Raw genomic sequence first — 13,615 nt, 5'->3', positions numbered from 1 at the left:
CTAATGATATTCCTGCAACATCACAGTCATTCATTGTAAATGTCAGTTATGTGAAAGAAATGCACATATACAATGCTCTCTGAGAGTTGTGTGGAGCCACACTATGTACCTTATGGCCATCCATACACTTTTCCACTTGCTGAAACTGGTCTGAGCAATTTCCAGTTCTGAAATGCTTTGCACCACGCCCTGCTGGAGGTTAGCACTTCTTCATAGATGCTGTTTGATGTGAACAGTTGTTCAAATGATCCTCTGACCTTCAGCTACAAAAAGCAAAGTTTCAAAGTCATTAGGTCTTTCCTGGGATATATTGGGATGTGGTTGTTCCCTGGGCTGATTTGGCAAGGACCTCTGCATGTATTGGAGGAAGTGGAGAGATACTCTCCCTTTTCATCAAATGGAGAATCACCACTTTGATAAAAATAAGACTTCACCTTTATATAGTGTCATGATTGTTGTGGTTTAACCCCAGCCACCAACTAAACACCACACAGCCCCTCACTTACTCCCTCCCAGCAAGTGAGTAAATCAGAAAAGTGAGAAAACTTGTGAATTGAGATGAAGACACTAAAATAGGTAAAGCAAAAGCTTCACACACAAACAAAGCAAACCAAGGAATTAATTTACCACTTTCTGTGGGTAGGCAGGTGTTCAGCCATCTCCAGGAAAGAATAATGGTGACTTGAGAACACAAATGCCATCACTCTGACTGTTCCCCTTCCTTCTTCCCTCAGATTTTTATTGCTGGGCATGAGGCCGTATGGTCTGGAACATCCCTTTGGTTAGTTGGGGTCAACTGTCCCAGCTGTGTCCCCTCCCAGCTTGTGCACCCCCAGTCCCCTCACTGGTGGGGCAGTGTGAGTGACAGAAAAGGCCTTGGTATGGTGTAAGCACTGATCAGCTGTATCAGAAGCATTCCTGTTTTATTGACACTGTTTTCAGCACAAAACCAAATCATAGCCCCATACGAGCTACCCTGAAGTAAATTAACTACACCCTAACCAAAACCAGCGCATTCTCCACTTCTTACTCCATACCATTTACATCATGCTTAGGACCCACACTGTCCCATACAACCTCATTAACCACTTCCCTTCCCATCATTTGATATATGACACAGATATCATTCCCTTAGTCTGTGGACCACCCGTATAGACTGTCTTGAGAATGCCCACTGAGTCTTTTTAGTCCATGACTTTGGGTTCCATCTTGTTATGGTGGTCATTCAGGACAGGGGAGGTGATGTGTTGCATGGAGTTCCTGGGCACCAAAGCCAGGTCAGGTCACTGCTGCACTTGCACTGCTTCTTGGAAGGTTTGTCCTCCACTATTTCAGATGGTTCCTGCTTTAATAAATCCCATAAAATGCAACTCTGATCATGGTTTACAAGAATTTAAGGATATATCTCCACCCACTGTCCCTTTGTGCCAGGATATAGGGTTTAACATTGCAATGAACTCCTCCCCTTGTTCCTACCCTGCCTAGCAACAAGGGGTTCTTGCTATAGTAATTCATGTAACATGCAGCTCAAATCCTGGGTGACAATAATTTAAAGGTATTTTCATTACAATCTCCACCCGTGGTCCCTTTGGACCAGACCATTTGGCGTAATATTGCAATGAGCTCTTCTCTTTGCCCCTTCTCCGTCCTCGACTTATCCACAGACTGTAGTCCCTTGGGATTTTACCTGCTTCAAGTGGAGCCTTATCTATGTGCCGCAGTCTTGTCAGAGGTATATGTGCTGCAACGCAGACATAATCACAGCCACAGGTGCTTTGAGATATACCCATTCTGGCGAGGATGCATCCACAGCCATAGATGCTTAGGGCTGTTCTGCCATGTGGAGGTTGCACTCCCGTCAACTTGAGTTCACGCTGGAGTTCCTGCACGTCCGGTATAAGCATCGCACGAGCATCAGCGATGGCCTGGACGTCTGCCATGCTGGGTGCTTTGCCACTGCTGATATCAAAACGTTCCCAGGCACGGCAGAGTAAGATGATCAGCAGTTCAGCAAGCAGTGAAACCAAAGAGCAGCCGCTAATGAGCACTAGGCTTTAGGGTACAGTAAGGCAAATCAAGCCCTGTGGCAAGCCCAGCAGCCAGCCAATGAATAGCTAAACAGCACTAACAGCTATAAATTCAATCTAGCACATTTGAATCAAATCTGTCATCATCTCAAACTCTTCCAGCCACACACTGGGCGTCAAAAAGGACTGTTGTGGTTTAACCCCAGCTGGCAACTAAGCACCAGACAGCTGCTTGCTCGCTGCCCCCACAGCGAGTGAGCAAATCAGAAGAGTAAAAGTGAGAAAACTCATGAGTTGAGATATAGCCACTAAAATAGGTAAAGGGAAAGCTGCACACAAAAGCAAAGCAAACCAAGGAATTCCTTCACCACTTCCCATGGTCAGACAGGTCTTCAGCCATCCTCACGAAAGCAAGGCTCCTTCACACATAATGGTAGCTTGGGAAGACAAACACCATCATTCTGAATGTCCTCCCTTCCTTCTTCTTTGCCCAGCTTTATGTGCTGAGCATGACACCATATGGTATGGAATATCCCTTGGGTGAGTTGGGGTCAGCTGACCCAGCCATGTCATCTCCCAACTCCTTGTGCACCCCCAGCCTCCTCACTGGTGGGGTGGCATGAGAAAAAGCCTTGACTTGGTGTAAGTACTGATCAGCAATAACTAAAATATCTCTATATCATCAGCAGTGTTTCTAGCACAGTCCCAAACATAGCCCCATGCTAGCTACTATGAAGAAAATTAACCCTGTCCTAGCTGAGACCAGTACAATGTTAGACAAATCCACTTGGAAGTATGTATGTGCAGCGTATTTATCACTTAAATTAACCACACTAGTTGAAGAATGGTGTTTTTCTGCTTTTAGTGTCATGTATCAAAGCCAACTCCCCCCTTCCCCCCTCCCCCCCCCCATTTACTGGAACATAGAGCATCTAGCTACAGAATTATGCTGAATTGCAAACTTTTCCTGTATGTTTTCTCAATAGCTCTACTTTTCATAATTGTTAATTGCCTCTCCTAAAGTTAGGAATGAATCCTGCCCAGATCTGCCTTGTTTTCACTGCAGGCATATCATTGGCTAACTCTGTGGCACTACCAAGAAGGATGAAGTGACAAGTACACATTAATCTTCTCCTCCCTGACCTGGGATGTGAAAGTGGGGAGCTGAGCAATTTCAGGATGTCTGCTTTTGACCTGCTTATCTGCAAGGGCTTAGCTCCCAAAGCTTGTTCCATCCTCTGCTCAATATTGCTGCCCACATCCAGCCACAGCTATAGATGCAGCACAAAGCAAACATACAGAGCATAAAAAGGGTTTAGAAATGAAAATATTGCTTAGTATGACAAAAATATCTTCAGGATAGGTTCCTCATTGGGAAGACTGGTGGTATTTAGGAACTGTGCACTTCACAGTGGGCATGTCACCCTTGCAGATGAGCAGGTCAAAAATAGAAGGAAACAAAACTGAAACCAACACTAGCTCTCTTGATTTCCTTGCTGTACTTACACAGGTTAATCTAATCTCTTAATGTGATGCTACAATTGTCAAAAGCAGAGAGGAAACATTAATGTTGTGAGTCTATTGTAAGACACACTGTTGTGATGCTACTGACTCTGTGCTGGATCAGGAAAAAGCATTTCTTCCAAATAATGCACCTCAGAGTGTGGCTAAAATAAAATGAACAAGCAGTTGCTACAATTCCCACAAAGAGCTGTGAAAAGTTACCTGGAGCTCTGCTTAAAAGCCTGTATAACACATAAACAGCTCAAGGTTTGCAGATCCCAGTAATCTGTATTGAAAGTAATCTTCTCTTTGCATGCACAAGAACTCCTCTGACTAGCACACTTGAAGAGACCAAAGGGCCATTTATTTTATGTATCACTCAACTGATTTTCTGGCACACTGTTTGGTGGGGGAGAATAGCTCGCAGAAATGTGGTCCTCTTTGTGCTGGGCAGCAATTTGAGGATGTGGTAGAAAAGAGCCTGGGGAAATGGGGACAGATGAACTGTAAATAGCTTTCTTTTTTTTTTTCTCCTATGTGGATGCATTGGAAAAGGCCATGGAAATGGCCCCATCTGCTTTTGTTTTCTTTCCTAACAGAATACCAGTGGACAAACCAAGCACTGTGTTTTCTCACTGAAATAATAATTTAACTAGTATCCTTTTCTATTTATAAAAGATCTTTTATCTGACTTTATCAGGAATGTATCAAACCTCTAATATGGAAAACTTGGCAATTAAAATATTTTTTCCCCCCAGAAGTCCTCCTGAGCCCCTGAAGCTCAAGGTGCTCTTAGATGGGAAAGGTAAGATTTTGCAGGAGCTGTAACTTTTTAAAAAAGTAATACTTTTCCTTTTTATACAGTGGGAAGAAATTGGTGAGGTGGATGAAAACTACGCTCCGATACACACATACCAAGTATGCAAGGTAATGGAACAAAATCAGAACAACTGGCTTCTGACCAGCTGGATCTCTAATGAAGGGGCATCCCGCATCTTCATTGAGCTCAAATTCACCCTGAGGGACTGTAACAGCCTTCCAGGAGGACTTGGGACTTGCAAAGAGACTTTTAACATGTATTACTTCGAATCAGATGATGAAGATGGGAGGAACATCAAAGAAAACCAGTACATCAAGATTGATACTATTGCTGCTGATGAGAGTTTCACAGAGTTAGACCTTGGTGATAGAGTTATGAAGCTAAACACAGAGGTGAGAGATGTTGGGCCCTTAACAAAAAAGGGATTTTACCTCGCTTTCCAGGATGTGGGTGCCTGCATTGCCCTGGTCTCCGTGCGTGTGTACTACAAGAAATGCCCATCAGTAATCCGCAACCTGGCCCGCTTTCCTGACACCATTACAGGTGCGGACTCCTCGCAGCTCCTGGAGGTGTCAGGTGTCTGCATCAACCACTCAGTGACTGAGGAGGCACCAAAGATGCACTGCAGTGCTGAGGGGGAATGGCTGGTGCCCATCGGGAAGTGCTTGTGCCAGGCAGGGTACGAGGAGAAGAACAACACCTGCCAAGGTAAGGGTTTGCAGGGAGGGTGCCTTGCTGAGCTTCCAAGGTGATGTACTGTCTTGGCTTTCTTCTCTTGCATGTTTTTCATGCGTGGTTGAGTTGACAGTCAAGTTCTCACTTCTGCTGAGGTCCTTCAAATAACTGTTACAGCATGAAGACAGAGGCCTTCGCTGGATGTAGTGGCACACGACTCCTATGTACAGGTCCTTCTGGTGCTTACGGGGCTGTGAAAAAGGAGAATCTGGCATTCTAGTGTTATCTTTGGAGCACTGTACTGTTGGGTCCATGAGGCAATTGTAGTCTCATATGTTATTTTAAGGTTTATGTTACTTTTCCTCAATATCAAGTTTCCTTATGAATTTTGGAAGCTTTGTTTCTTTTTTTCTGGCCTATACCAGGGAATGTTTGAAGTTAATCTCCCTATGCAAGATGCATTTTGTTTTTGTATTTAAAGGATTATGTTTTCCTCTCTTTGTCACTGGGGAGGGGGGCTGGGAGGGTGTGGTGGTACTTGATATGTTGTGAGTTAGTTGATTTTCCTCTCTGGTAAATAATTTAATACAAAGCTGCTCGGCTGTTCAGAGTTAAACCTAAAGCCCCACTGGTAAAAATGCTTCCATATGTGCTGAAGTTTTTCACACAAGTAGCTGGCTGGGGTTCACAAGTTGCTGGTTGGCTTAGGCCTCCTGAATCATCAGAGGCCTTGTGGAAGAGATCTAGGGTATCCAAATCTCCAGACCTAAAAAAGAATACTGTTAAAGAGCAACAATATACTCTGAATGTATAATCTTGTATTCTCATTTTATGGTTTGCTGTATTACATGCTTGTTTATAAAATTTGCCCTTCCATTTTAAATACATAACAGGTAGCCTAAAACTGATTTGGTTGTAGAAGAGAAGGGTAAACAAAAAAGATTTCAATACATTTTGCTTTTTGCTATATTATTGTATAATGGTTATCAGTCCCATCTTCGTTACCTTGTACTTGCAGCCACTTAGTAATAGATAGTTACAGATGCTCTGGGGAAGGCAGAGGGATTCCTCTTCAACGAAAGTCTGTGTTGCATTTTCTCTTGACCTCACTCCAGACATTCATTTATGTTTGTAGAGTGGTGCAAAGAAGAGATCAGTGCATACCCAAAGCTAACAGTGACCTTGATCCTTTAGTCCTTGGTCACATACTTGTGCCCATGAAGGTTACGTAGTTCAAGTCTCTTCAAGCGTTGACTTGGAAAGAAAACGTAGGTATGTTTGTGTTGGAGAAGCCCCTAGTAAACAGCGTGTCGAGTGACGTTTTCTACAGATGTAGTCAATACAGCAAAATCTGTCTTGGTTTTGCTTTTCCTGTGCCAATAAAGATATTTCTCCTTTTTAGGGGGGAACAAGAGACTGACTTAATGTTTGATATTGCACAAGAAGGGAGCTAAAATCAACATTATCCCAAGTTGAGGAAATATAGACTGTCACAGATGAGCAATGTGGGTCAATATATGGGCAAGGTTTTGCTTAATTATGGCTGAAAATACCATGTCACAAAATAACACGCACTGTTTTGGTGCCTTGTCTACATACTGATGTCAGTACACCTGTAAGAATTTTTGGAAGAAAGGAGTACATCCATGAGTCACCTATCAAATCCAGCATGAGATCTCTGAAAGCACTCTTTAAGATCTCAAAAACAAACAACACACCATTAAAAAAAAAAAAAAGCTAGGGATTAAACTAGAAACTTCAGACTATCTTTGAAGAACCTACTGTGCTGGCAGAGTGGTTGGATATCTAGTAGTGTTGAGATAGCAATCTGGGGTGTTCTTTCAGAAGATCTTAGTGATTAGGTTCTGCTTTCTGTTTTGGGACATGGGTTTTTTTTTTATTTTCCTTACTCAATCAAGAGGACAGTGTCTGGCCTCACGATTTATCACTGTGTTGGGTAGGCCTGTGATCATAATTAGGAAGCATAAAGATGTTTTGTGGAATTGTACCCTTGCCTCGTCCCTAAAGCATATCCACATAAAGTACTCTTCTACTTCTTCTACAACCTACACTCTCGACAGGAGTTTATCACTTTAGTTGTTCTAGACGTTTTAAAACCCATAATGCTTTTTTTGTGGGATAGCCCTAAATTCCATCACCAAATCAATGGGACTTGACTGCCTCTGGTAAAGTCTGTTTGAGGGCCCCGTTTGGATGTCCTGTGTTTAACCCAGGTCATACTGCCAAGCATTCCCTGCTGGTTGGCTCTGAGATGCTCAGTCGATAGGAGACATGCAGCCTTAGGCCATTCAGGAGGTCTGTGTTCAGCGTGTATGGAGTTCATGCTGATACCCTGTGTGAGTAGAATGCTTTCTGGCTTGGTTACTTTTATATTCACAAGGATAAGATTTTTTTCTGGGACAGTAAAGTTAAACTTTGCAACCCAGAAGCAGAATACGTAGCACCAAGAAAGGTCCTGTGTGTTTGTAAATGCTACCTTTTTTTTTTTCTTTTTTTCTTTGCACAGTCTGACTGATGTTAAGGAAATGAACTCCATGCTTCTGGCTGCCATAATGATGGTCCTGGCAGTCTGTGGTGTAGCTTTGACAAAAACCTAAATAACTTCTGACCTTTGATTTGTAAATCACTTGGATACCTCTTGCAAGTTCTCCCTGTTTGCTTTCACTTGGGCATAAGCAGATTATTAGTGACTATGCTTTGGGGAACGTTTTCAACCCAGAAGAGCCTGGCTTTGTTTATTAAAATTTCTTCTGCAAAGATGACATTTTCCAATCTCTAGTGTCACGTCTGGACAGAGCAGACTACACTCTTTTATTAGAGGTGATGTAAACCCCAGTCATCCTCACAAACATATGGGAACTATTGAAATCCCTTCTGCCTACAAATCATTAATTGGCAACGATGTTCTGAATTCATCATCTTGTCAGCAGGTTTCCTGTTTGAAGAAGGCACTGACAGTAACAGCTGAGCAATTTCTCTCGCTGGGGACTCTGAGGTCGTAAATATGACATGGTCTAATCTCCTTATATAATGTGCTCACTCTGTCAATTAACATAGGCAGCTAGGTAATAGTTACAGTAGTGAGGAACCCAAACTACCTACTTCTTTATACCTCCTTTGGCAACATGGCCCATTTATCAGCAACTACTAGGGACAACTAGAGGTAAATTGTGACTACACTGGGACATGTTTTTAAAGGACCAGTGTTAAGGTTCATTATTCACAAGAATAAATTGCTGTACTAGTTAATAAGAGAAATGAAAGCAGTTGCTCTGTGAATTTCTGTGCTGTTTTCCAGAGTGGTGATTTGGTACCACTAAAGGAATCATGATTATTGGCTCTGCTTCCGTTCAGCTGGTGCTCTCTTGAATATATCCTTGAGGAAAATGCCCACTTTGATGTCTGCTTGGCCAGTTTCAAGTCTCCTAATGGTGGTCTCTGCCTTAGCAGGCAGCACTCAATCAAAGCTGAGGGCCAGATCCTAAAATGCTGTCAAACTTTATGTGGTGCCACTGACATTTCTGCCTTTACCCATTTAGGGGCTTGGCCAAAAAAAAATATTACCTGCGCAGTCTGTGCTTTCCTTCTTCTTTCACTGGCACAGGTGAGTTTTATTGTAACTTCAGTTTTAGTTGCTTACCATACACAGCAGAGCTCACCACTGAGATTTGTGTAGGAAACAAATATTGTGAAAAGGGCACCTTCTGGCACTTCTCTTTGTATTCATTCTCACCTTTAGCCCAGTATGTTTTCAATGAGAAGCAAGAAGTGCTTATATTTTGCCTTTAAAGGCAGTTGAGCCCATGCTACTGGAAGGGAGGGGATGTTGACATGTTAAGCTAATGAGACCCAAATACCCTTGTAGTGGTGGGGTCCAGGGAGCTGCAGAATCATAGCTGTGGATGCAGTTGATTTGCACAGACTGATCTTTTTTCAGATGCTTTTAGAGCTGAAGCACAGATTAATTAAATATTTGAGTAAAAATAGGAAGAAAAGAAAAACTTCACAGAAGGAGAGCCAAAGTGAAAAGGTGTGTAATGGGTTCAGGAGAGTGTAACACTCTCCTTTCCAAGAATCAGTACAGGCTGCCACTTGAAGAGACATCAAAACAGCTGGTTTTAGCTAGCTAGAAGGTATGGTCTAGATTACACATGTTAGAGGTGGAAAAAATAATGGAGGAAAACTTAGTGATATCTTCCTTCACCCTTGCTGTCTTCTGGGGAAGAACAATGAAAGCGGGAGCTGGAGGAAGGATGGGTTTGGGGTATGGTTTCTGGTTTTAGAAAGAAATTGTAGTAGAGGAAACACTTGGATTATTTTTTTCTAAAAAGCTCTAGAATGTTCAAGCCCTTCTGTTGTCTTAAATATTGATGCTTTTTTTGATTATTCTTCCCTGAATCAACTTTGCTGAACATACCTCAATGCATTTACAAAACAATATTTATTTTTGGTGATTGTTCATTACTTGTGGTGTGATTCAGCTGAGCTCTTGCCAAGAGAAATGAGTTTCTTACAGAAAACAAAGGCTGCAGAAAAACATTGTGTTCACAGGTCTTTTATTCTGTATATAATTAAAACTAATTTACATAGGTAGCTAGCTTACATAGATCAGAAGTTTATCTGCTGAATCAGTTCTCAGATGATTTTGTTGCTGGCTGATTGGGGGTGCAGCAGAGCTACTTGTCTTCCTCCAAAGGCAATGCAATCAGTGCAGATGTTTGAAAGCCCTTTCCCAGAGCAGTGATTGCATCCCTGTTGATCAGCTATGAGAAGGATAGTCAGAGGCAATTGTTTATTTGCAGCTGTGCAGGAGTAAGCAGGCAGAGGTAGTGACCTTCAGCTGGTGGGTCACAGAAGGCACCATCTGTGGGAGGCTGGGAGGCAACTGAGGGCTAGCAAAGGTGGTGATGGTAGAGCCATGCTTGATGACTGTCATGTTTCTGAGTCTGCACAGCAGCTATCTCAGGGGCCCAACTTGTGAATGAAACACATAGCTGATACTACAATGAAAAAAACTCTGTATTTTTAACAAATTCACTGCGTGATTTCCTCAGGTGACACAGGGCAGCAGCTCAGCCATTACCTTCCCTGAACCTTTATTTCTAGGAAATGGAAACGTGCTGCTACACAGGTGACCTTATTTTGGAACCTGGGCTTTTGCTCCAAAGCAACCAGTGTTTCTGGTTTTGCATCTGATGTAGCCACGGGAGGGGGGCAGCTTTTCTTCAGTCCACTCCACAGCTTGCTTGCCTGTCTCTCCACCTCAGGTTGGCTGAATTCGTGCTCTGAACTCCTTCTTATGTATGCTAGAAAGGCAGCATACTGCTAAATCCTGCCTGTCTTGTGGGAGACATCCCAGCTGGGACTCAGGTGAATAAGGCAAGTGTGCTTTTACCTTTGTAGTGGAGTGGAAACCAAACAGAGTCCAGGGATAAAAAAATAAAAATCTCTTCTTAATTGTTCTACTGGGAGGTGATTACATGGCAAGGAAAACATTGATGGAAATATTCAGTATATGGAGAATACTGAATTTGGAAATACAGTTGCCCCTCCAGGGAGTTCTTTGCCCATCATTCATACTTCTCTTGCATTTTTCTGATTAAAACCAAATTGGCTGGGAGTATAGCATGGTAGGTGTTTATATAATTATGAGCTGAAGTGCCTAGTTAATTTTAATTAGGCACAAAACCAGCCAGTGTCAGAATAGCTGAGTTTTTGGCCACACAGTGTGTATTTTCTTTTCAAATGCAAAGAAAGTCACTTGAATGCTACATTTCAGCAAAATACAGTTGTCACTGGAGGGGGAATGCGTTTTATTCTGTAGAGAGGTGCGTGCATATATATGTATTTTGTGTTTTGTTCTGCAGCAGAAATAATTAATAAGAGCAGGGAAATGTTTTCCATGGGTCAAAATTGTATTGCAGTGGGACTGATTAAATATTACTCTTTTTGTTTTGTTTTACGTGTGTGTATTTGCCTTCATTATAGGAGGCACAGTGTCCATATATGTGCAATACATCATGCTTGTCTAATGAGTTGTACTTTCTGCACTACCTTGTATGCTTGTAATCCCAATGACTCTGAAGGTCTTTCCTCATCCTGCAGCAATGCTTTTAGGCCATTACTTGGACCAACTTAACCTTACTGTTCCTTGCAGTGTAGCTGCTGTATAGTCACCTTCCGGAAGGACAGTTAAGGAGTACTTTATTCCCCTCACAAAGTATAGATTGATCAGTTCAAATAAAATAAGGTTTGGAAATGTCTCCAAAAGTGTAAACTGGGAAGGTCATGTTTGCTTCCTAGCCATAAGATATTTTGGGGGAGATCTTAAGGTATGCTTTTTAGTTCAGTCCTAGATAACTAAGTGATATGAACTTGAATTAAAAAAAAAGCTACCTTTGTTTGGTTTTACCATTGGAAACGTAGGGAACTTGTTAAAATATAGGATGGGAGAGGTGTTGCAGGAGGAAAGGGAGTGTTAGCCATGCTGTTAGGTTCCTTTGATTGCCACGTTCAACTTTGAATTGCTTCGAAACAGCTTACTTATTAATTGTGGGGTTTAGAAACAATTAAGGACTCTGGAGAAATACTAAGGATAAAGTACATGAATGCTGTTTGGCAATGCAGTGAATTTAATTGCCTCAATTTAAGGTATGGCTGTCCCCAGCTGCCCACTCTGTCCCACTGCTGGAAGTTGCTACAGGCTCTGCAGAGCTGGATAGTCTGCCCACGAGGTGATGTGACCAATGGAGGGCTTGTCTTGGTGCCCCAGCCTGAGGGCACTCTCCCTGGATGGTGATCCTTAGCAGAAGGGTGGCTGCAACCTCTAGAACTGCCAAGGGTCTGCTAGAGCTCATTTGTCAAAGCCCTCATTCCACCTAATTTATCTGAGGTATTAAAATGAAGTGGTACTATTGTTTTGCTCATAATTTGGGGTTTTGGTTTTGTGTTTCTCATTTAGAAACACTTAGCAGTAGTTAATGATGTGTTGACATTTCAATAATAAGCTTTTTTCTCTGCATGCTTTATATCTTGACTATTTTAGCTTGCTGTGGCTTAACACTGAGGTTGAAATCCCAGCACCACAACAGGAGGCTACAATTGTGCCTTGTATGAATAGATTCACAGCTTACTTTTTATTTTATTTCTTTAGCTGTGTAAACTTGTATCCCATATAAGGTAAGTGTTCAGTAGACTGAAGTTAGAGGAAAAAGATTGCAATACAATGACTGTAGAAAGAGGTGAATCTGCTCTCCATGTCAGAAGAGATACCTGTCTATTTTGCTGGAAGATTGCTCATTTTCTGTCACCGAGGAAGTTAAATCTAGTATAGACACAATTGTATGTACGAACAACAGAAGGTTAAGACTGTATTGAGCATGGTACTGATGTGCTTCCATTTTTGATTTTCTTCAGGGTGGTTATGAGGTTGTTAATACTGGAGCAGACTCAGAGAGTGAGGCTAGGTGTTATAGAAACCCTGAACTGTACACCCAAAACAGATTAAAGGAAAAAAAGACAAAAGAGACAATATGAGGCTTGTGGATGTCCCTTATTGCTTTCATATGCCTGTCTTATCTTTATAAATTTATGTCCTTAAAAAAGAACAGCTGAAGTTTGAAAAACTGGGATTTAAGATGACAGCTTTCTTCTCACTGTAAATGACAGTCAGTCAATTTAAGGTCAAGGAAAATTCCTCCTACTTTCCCAAAAAAATTCAGGCTCTAAGAGCTGCAGATCAGTGGCATTATCAGAACAGGTCCACTGGCTGGGAGGGTGAAACAAGCCTGTCCCTGCCTGCGTGCCTCCCCATACTGCCTGCAGTTATATTGCTGGAAGCAGGGTGGGTGGGAGAAGATATGCATCAGCAGATCATCTTCGTCTGCATCTTCAACCCAGCATCTTTGTACAGCCCACTGTGGTAGTGATGGTGGAGGAATCAGCTCCCATGTCAAGTTTGCCTGACCAATGTGGCACTGGAGGTAGAGCCAGCTTGGGTTGTAACCCATTCTGGCAGTGAGACCTGGAGGTGTATCTTGATCCAAGTCCTCATGGTAGGCTTTGAGTGGCTTGTGAGTAGTTTTGCTAGCACTTCAGATATGAGTGTTTCTGTGTGAGGAAAGGAACAGTTAATACAGACTATTAAAACCATGTCTAGGTCACACAAAGGACTCTTCTCTGTTGGATCTTGAAGTACCTACTTTATGAAGTAGGTCACAGTCACTATGCCCCATTTTACAAATGACAACTGTGGGCCAGAGACTGAGTTGTTCAGTGCCAGCCAGAGACTGGAGCCTGAACCAGGGCTCTGGATGGCAGTGCTGTCATTAATCTCATGTGCTTTTTTATAGTCTTGGACTAACCTAAAACCCTTCTAAGATCATTCATCTCCAGGTGGATTCATTGGGAAGTAACAACAAACTTACCATTCATTCCTCTAGAGCTGGAATTTGAACAGTTTTCATTGCAAAAGGCTTGCTTTTGTACCTCAGTTAGATGCTTCCCTTCAAAAAAATGCTTGGCCTGGGGCTATTTCTTCTGAGAAAGACTCAGAAGCAGCTGAGGTCAC

General features: G+C 42.3%; 1 protein-coding gene across 15 annotated transcripts in view; it reads left to right on the top strand.

Moving 5' to 3' along the window:
• EPHA5 (EPH receptor A5) overlaps positions 1–13,615 on the top strand; it is a 202,952-nt gene that overhangs the window by 40,551 nt on the left and 148,786 nt on the right. For all 15 annotated transcript variants that reach the window (XM_050337744.1, XM_050337743.1, XM_050337738.1 and 12 more), the window contains exon 3: positions 4,395–5,058. In XM_050337744.1, coding sequence (XP_050193701.1) covers positions 4,395–5,058 — 664 coding nt within the window. The remainder of the gene's footprint in view (positions 1–4,394; positions 5,059–13,615) is intronic.

The sequence above is a fragment of the Myiozetetes cayanensis genome, unplaced genomic scaffold (genome assembly GCF_022539395.1).
Source record: "Myiozetetes cayanensis isolate MyiCay16 unplaced genomic scaffold, myiCay2020 scf7, whole genome shotgun sequence".
Taxonomy (NCBI): domain Eukaryota; kingdom Metazoa; phylum Chordata; class Aves; order Passeriformes; family Tyrannidae; genus Myiozetetes; species Myiozetetes cayanensis.
This window is presented reverse-complemented; position numbering and strand designations above follow the sequence as displayed.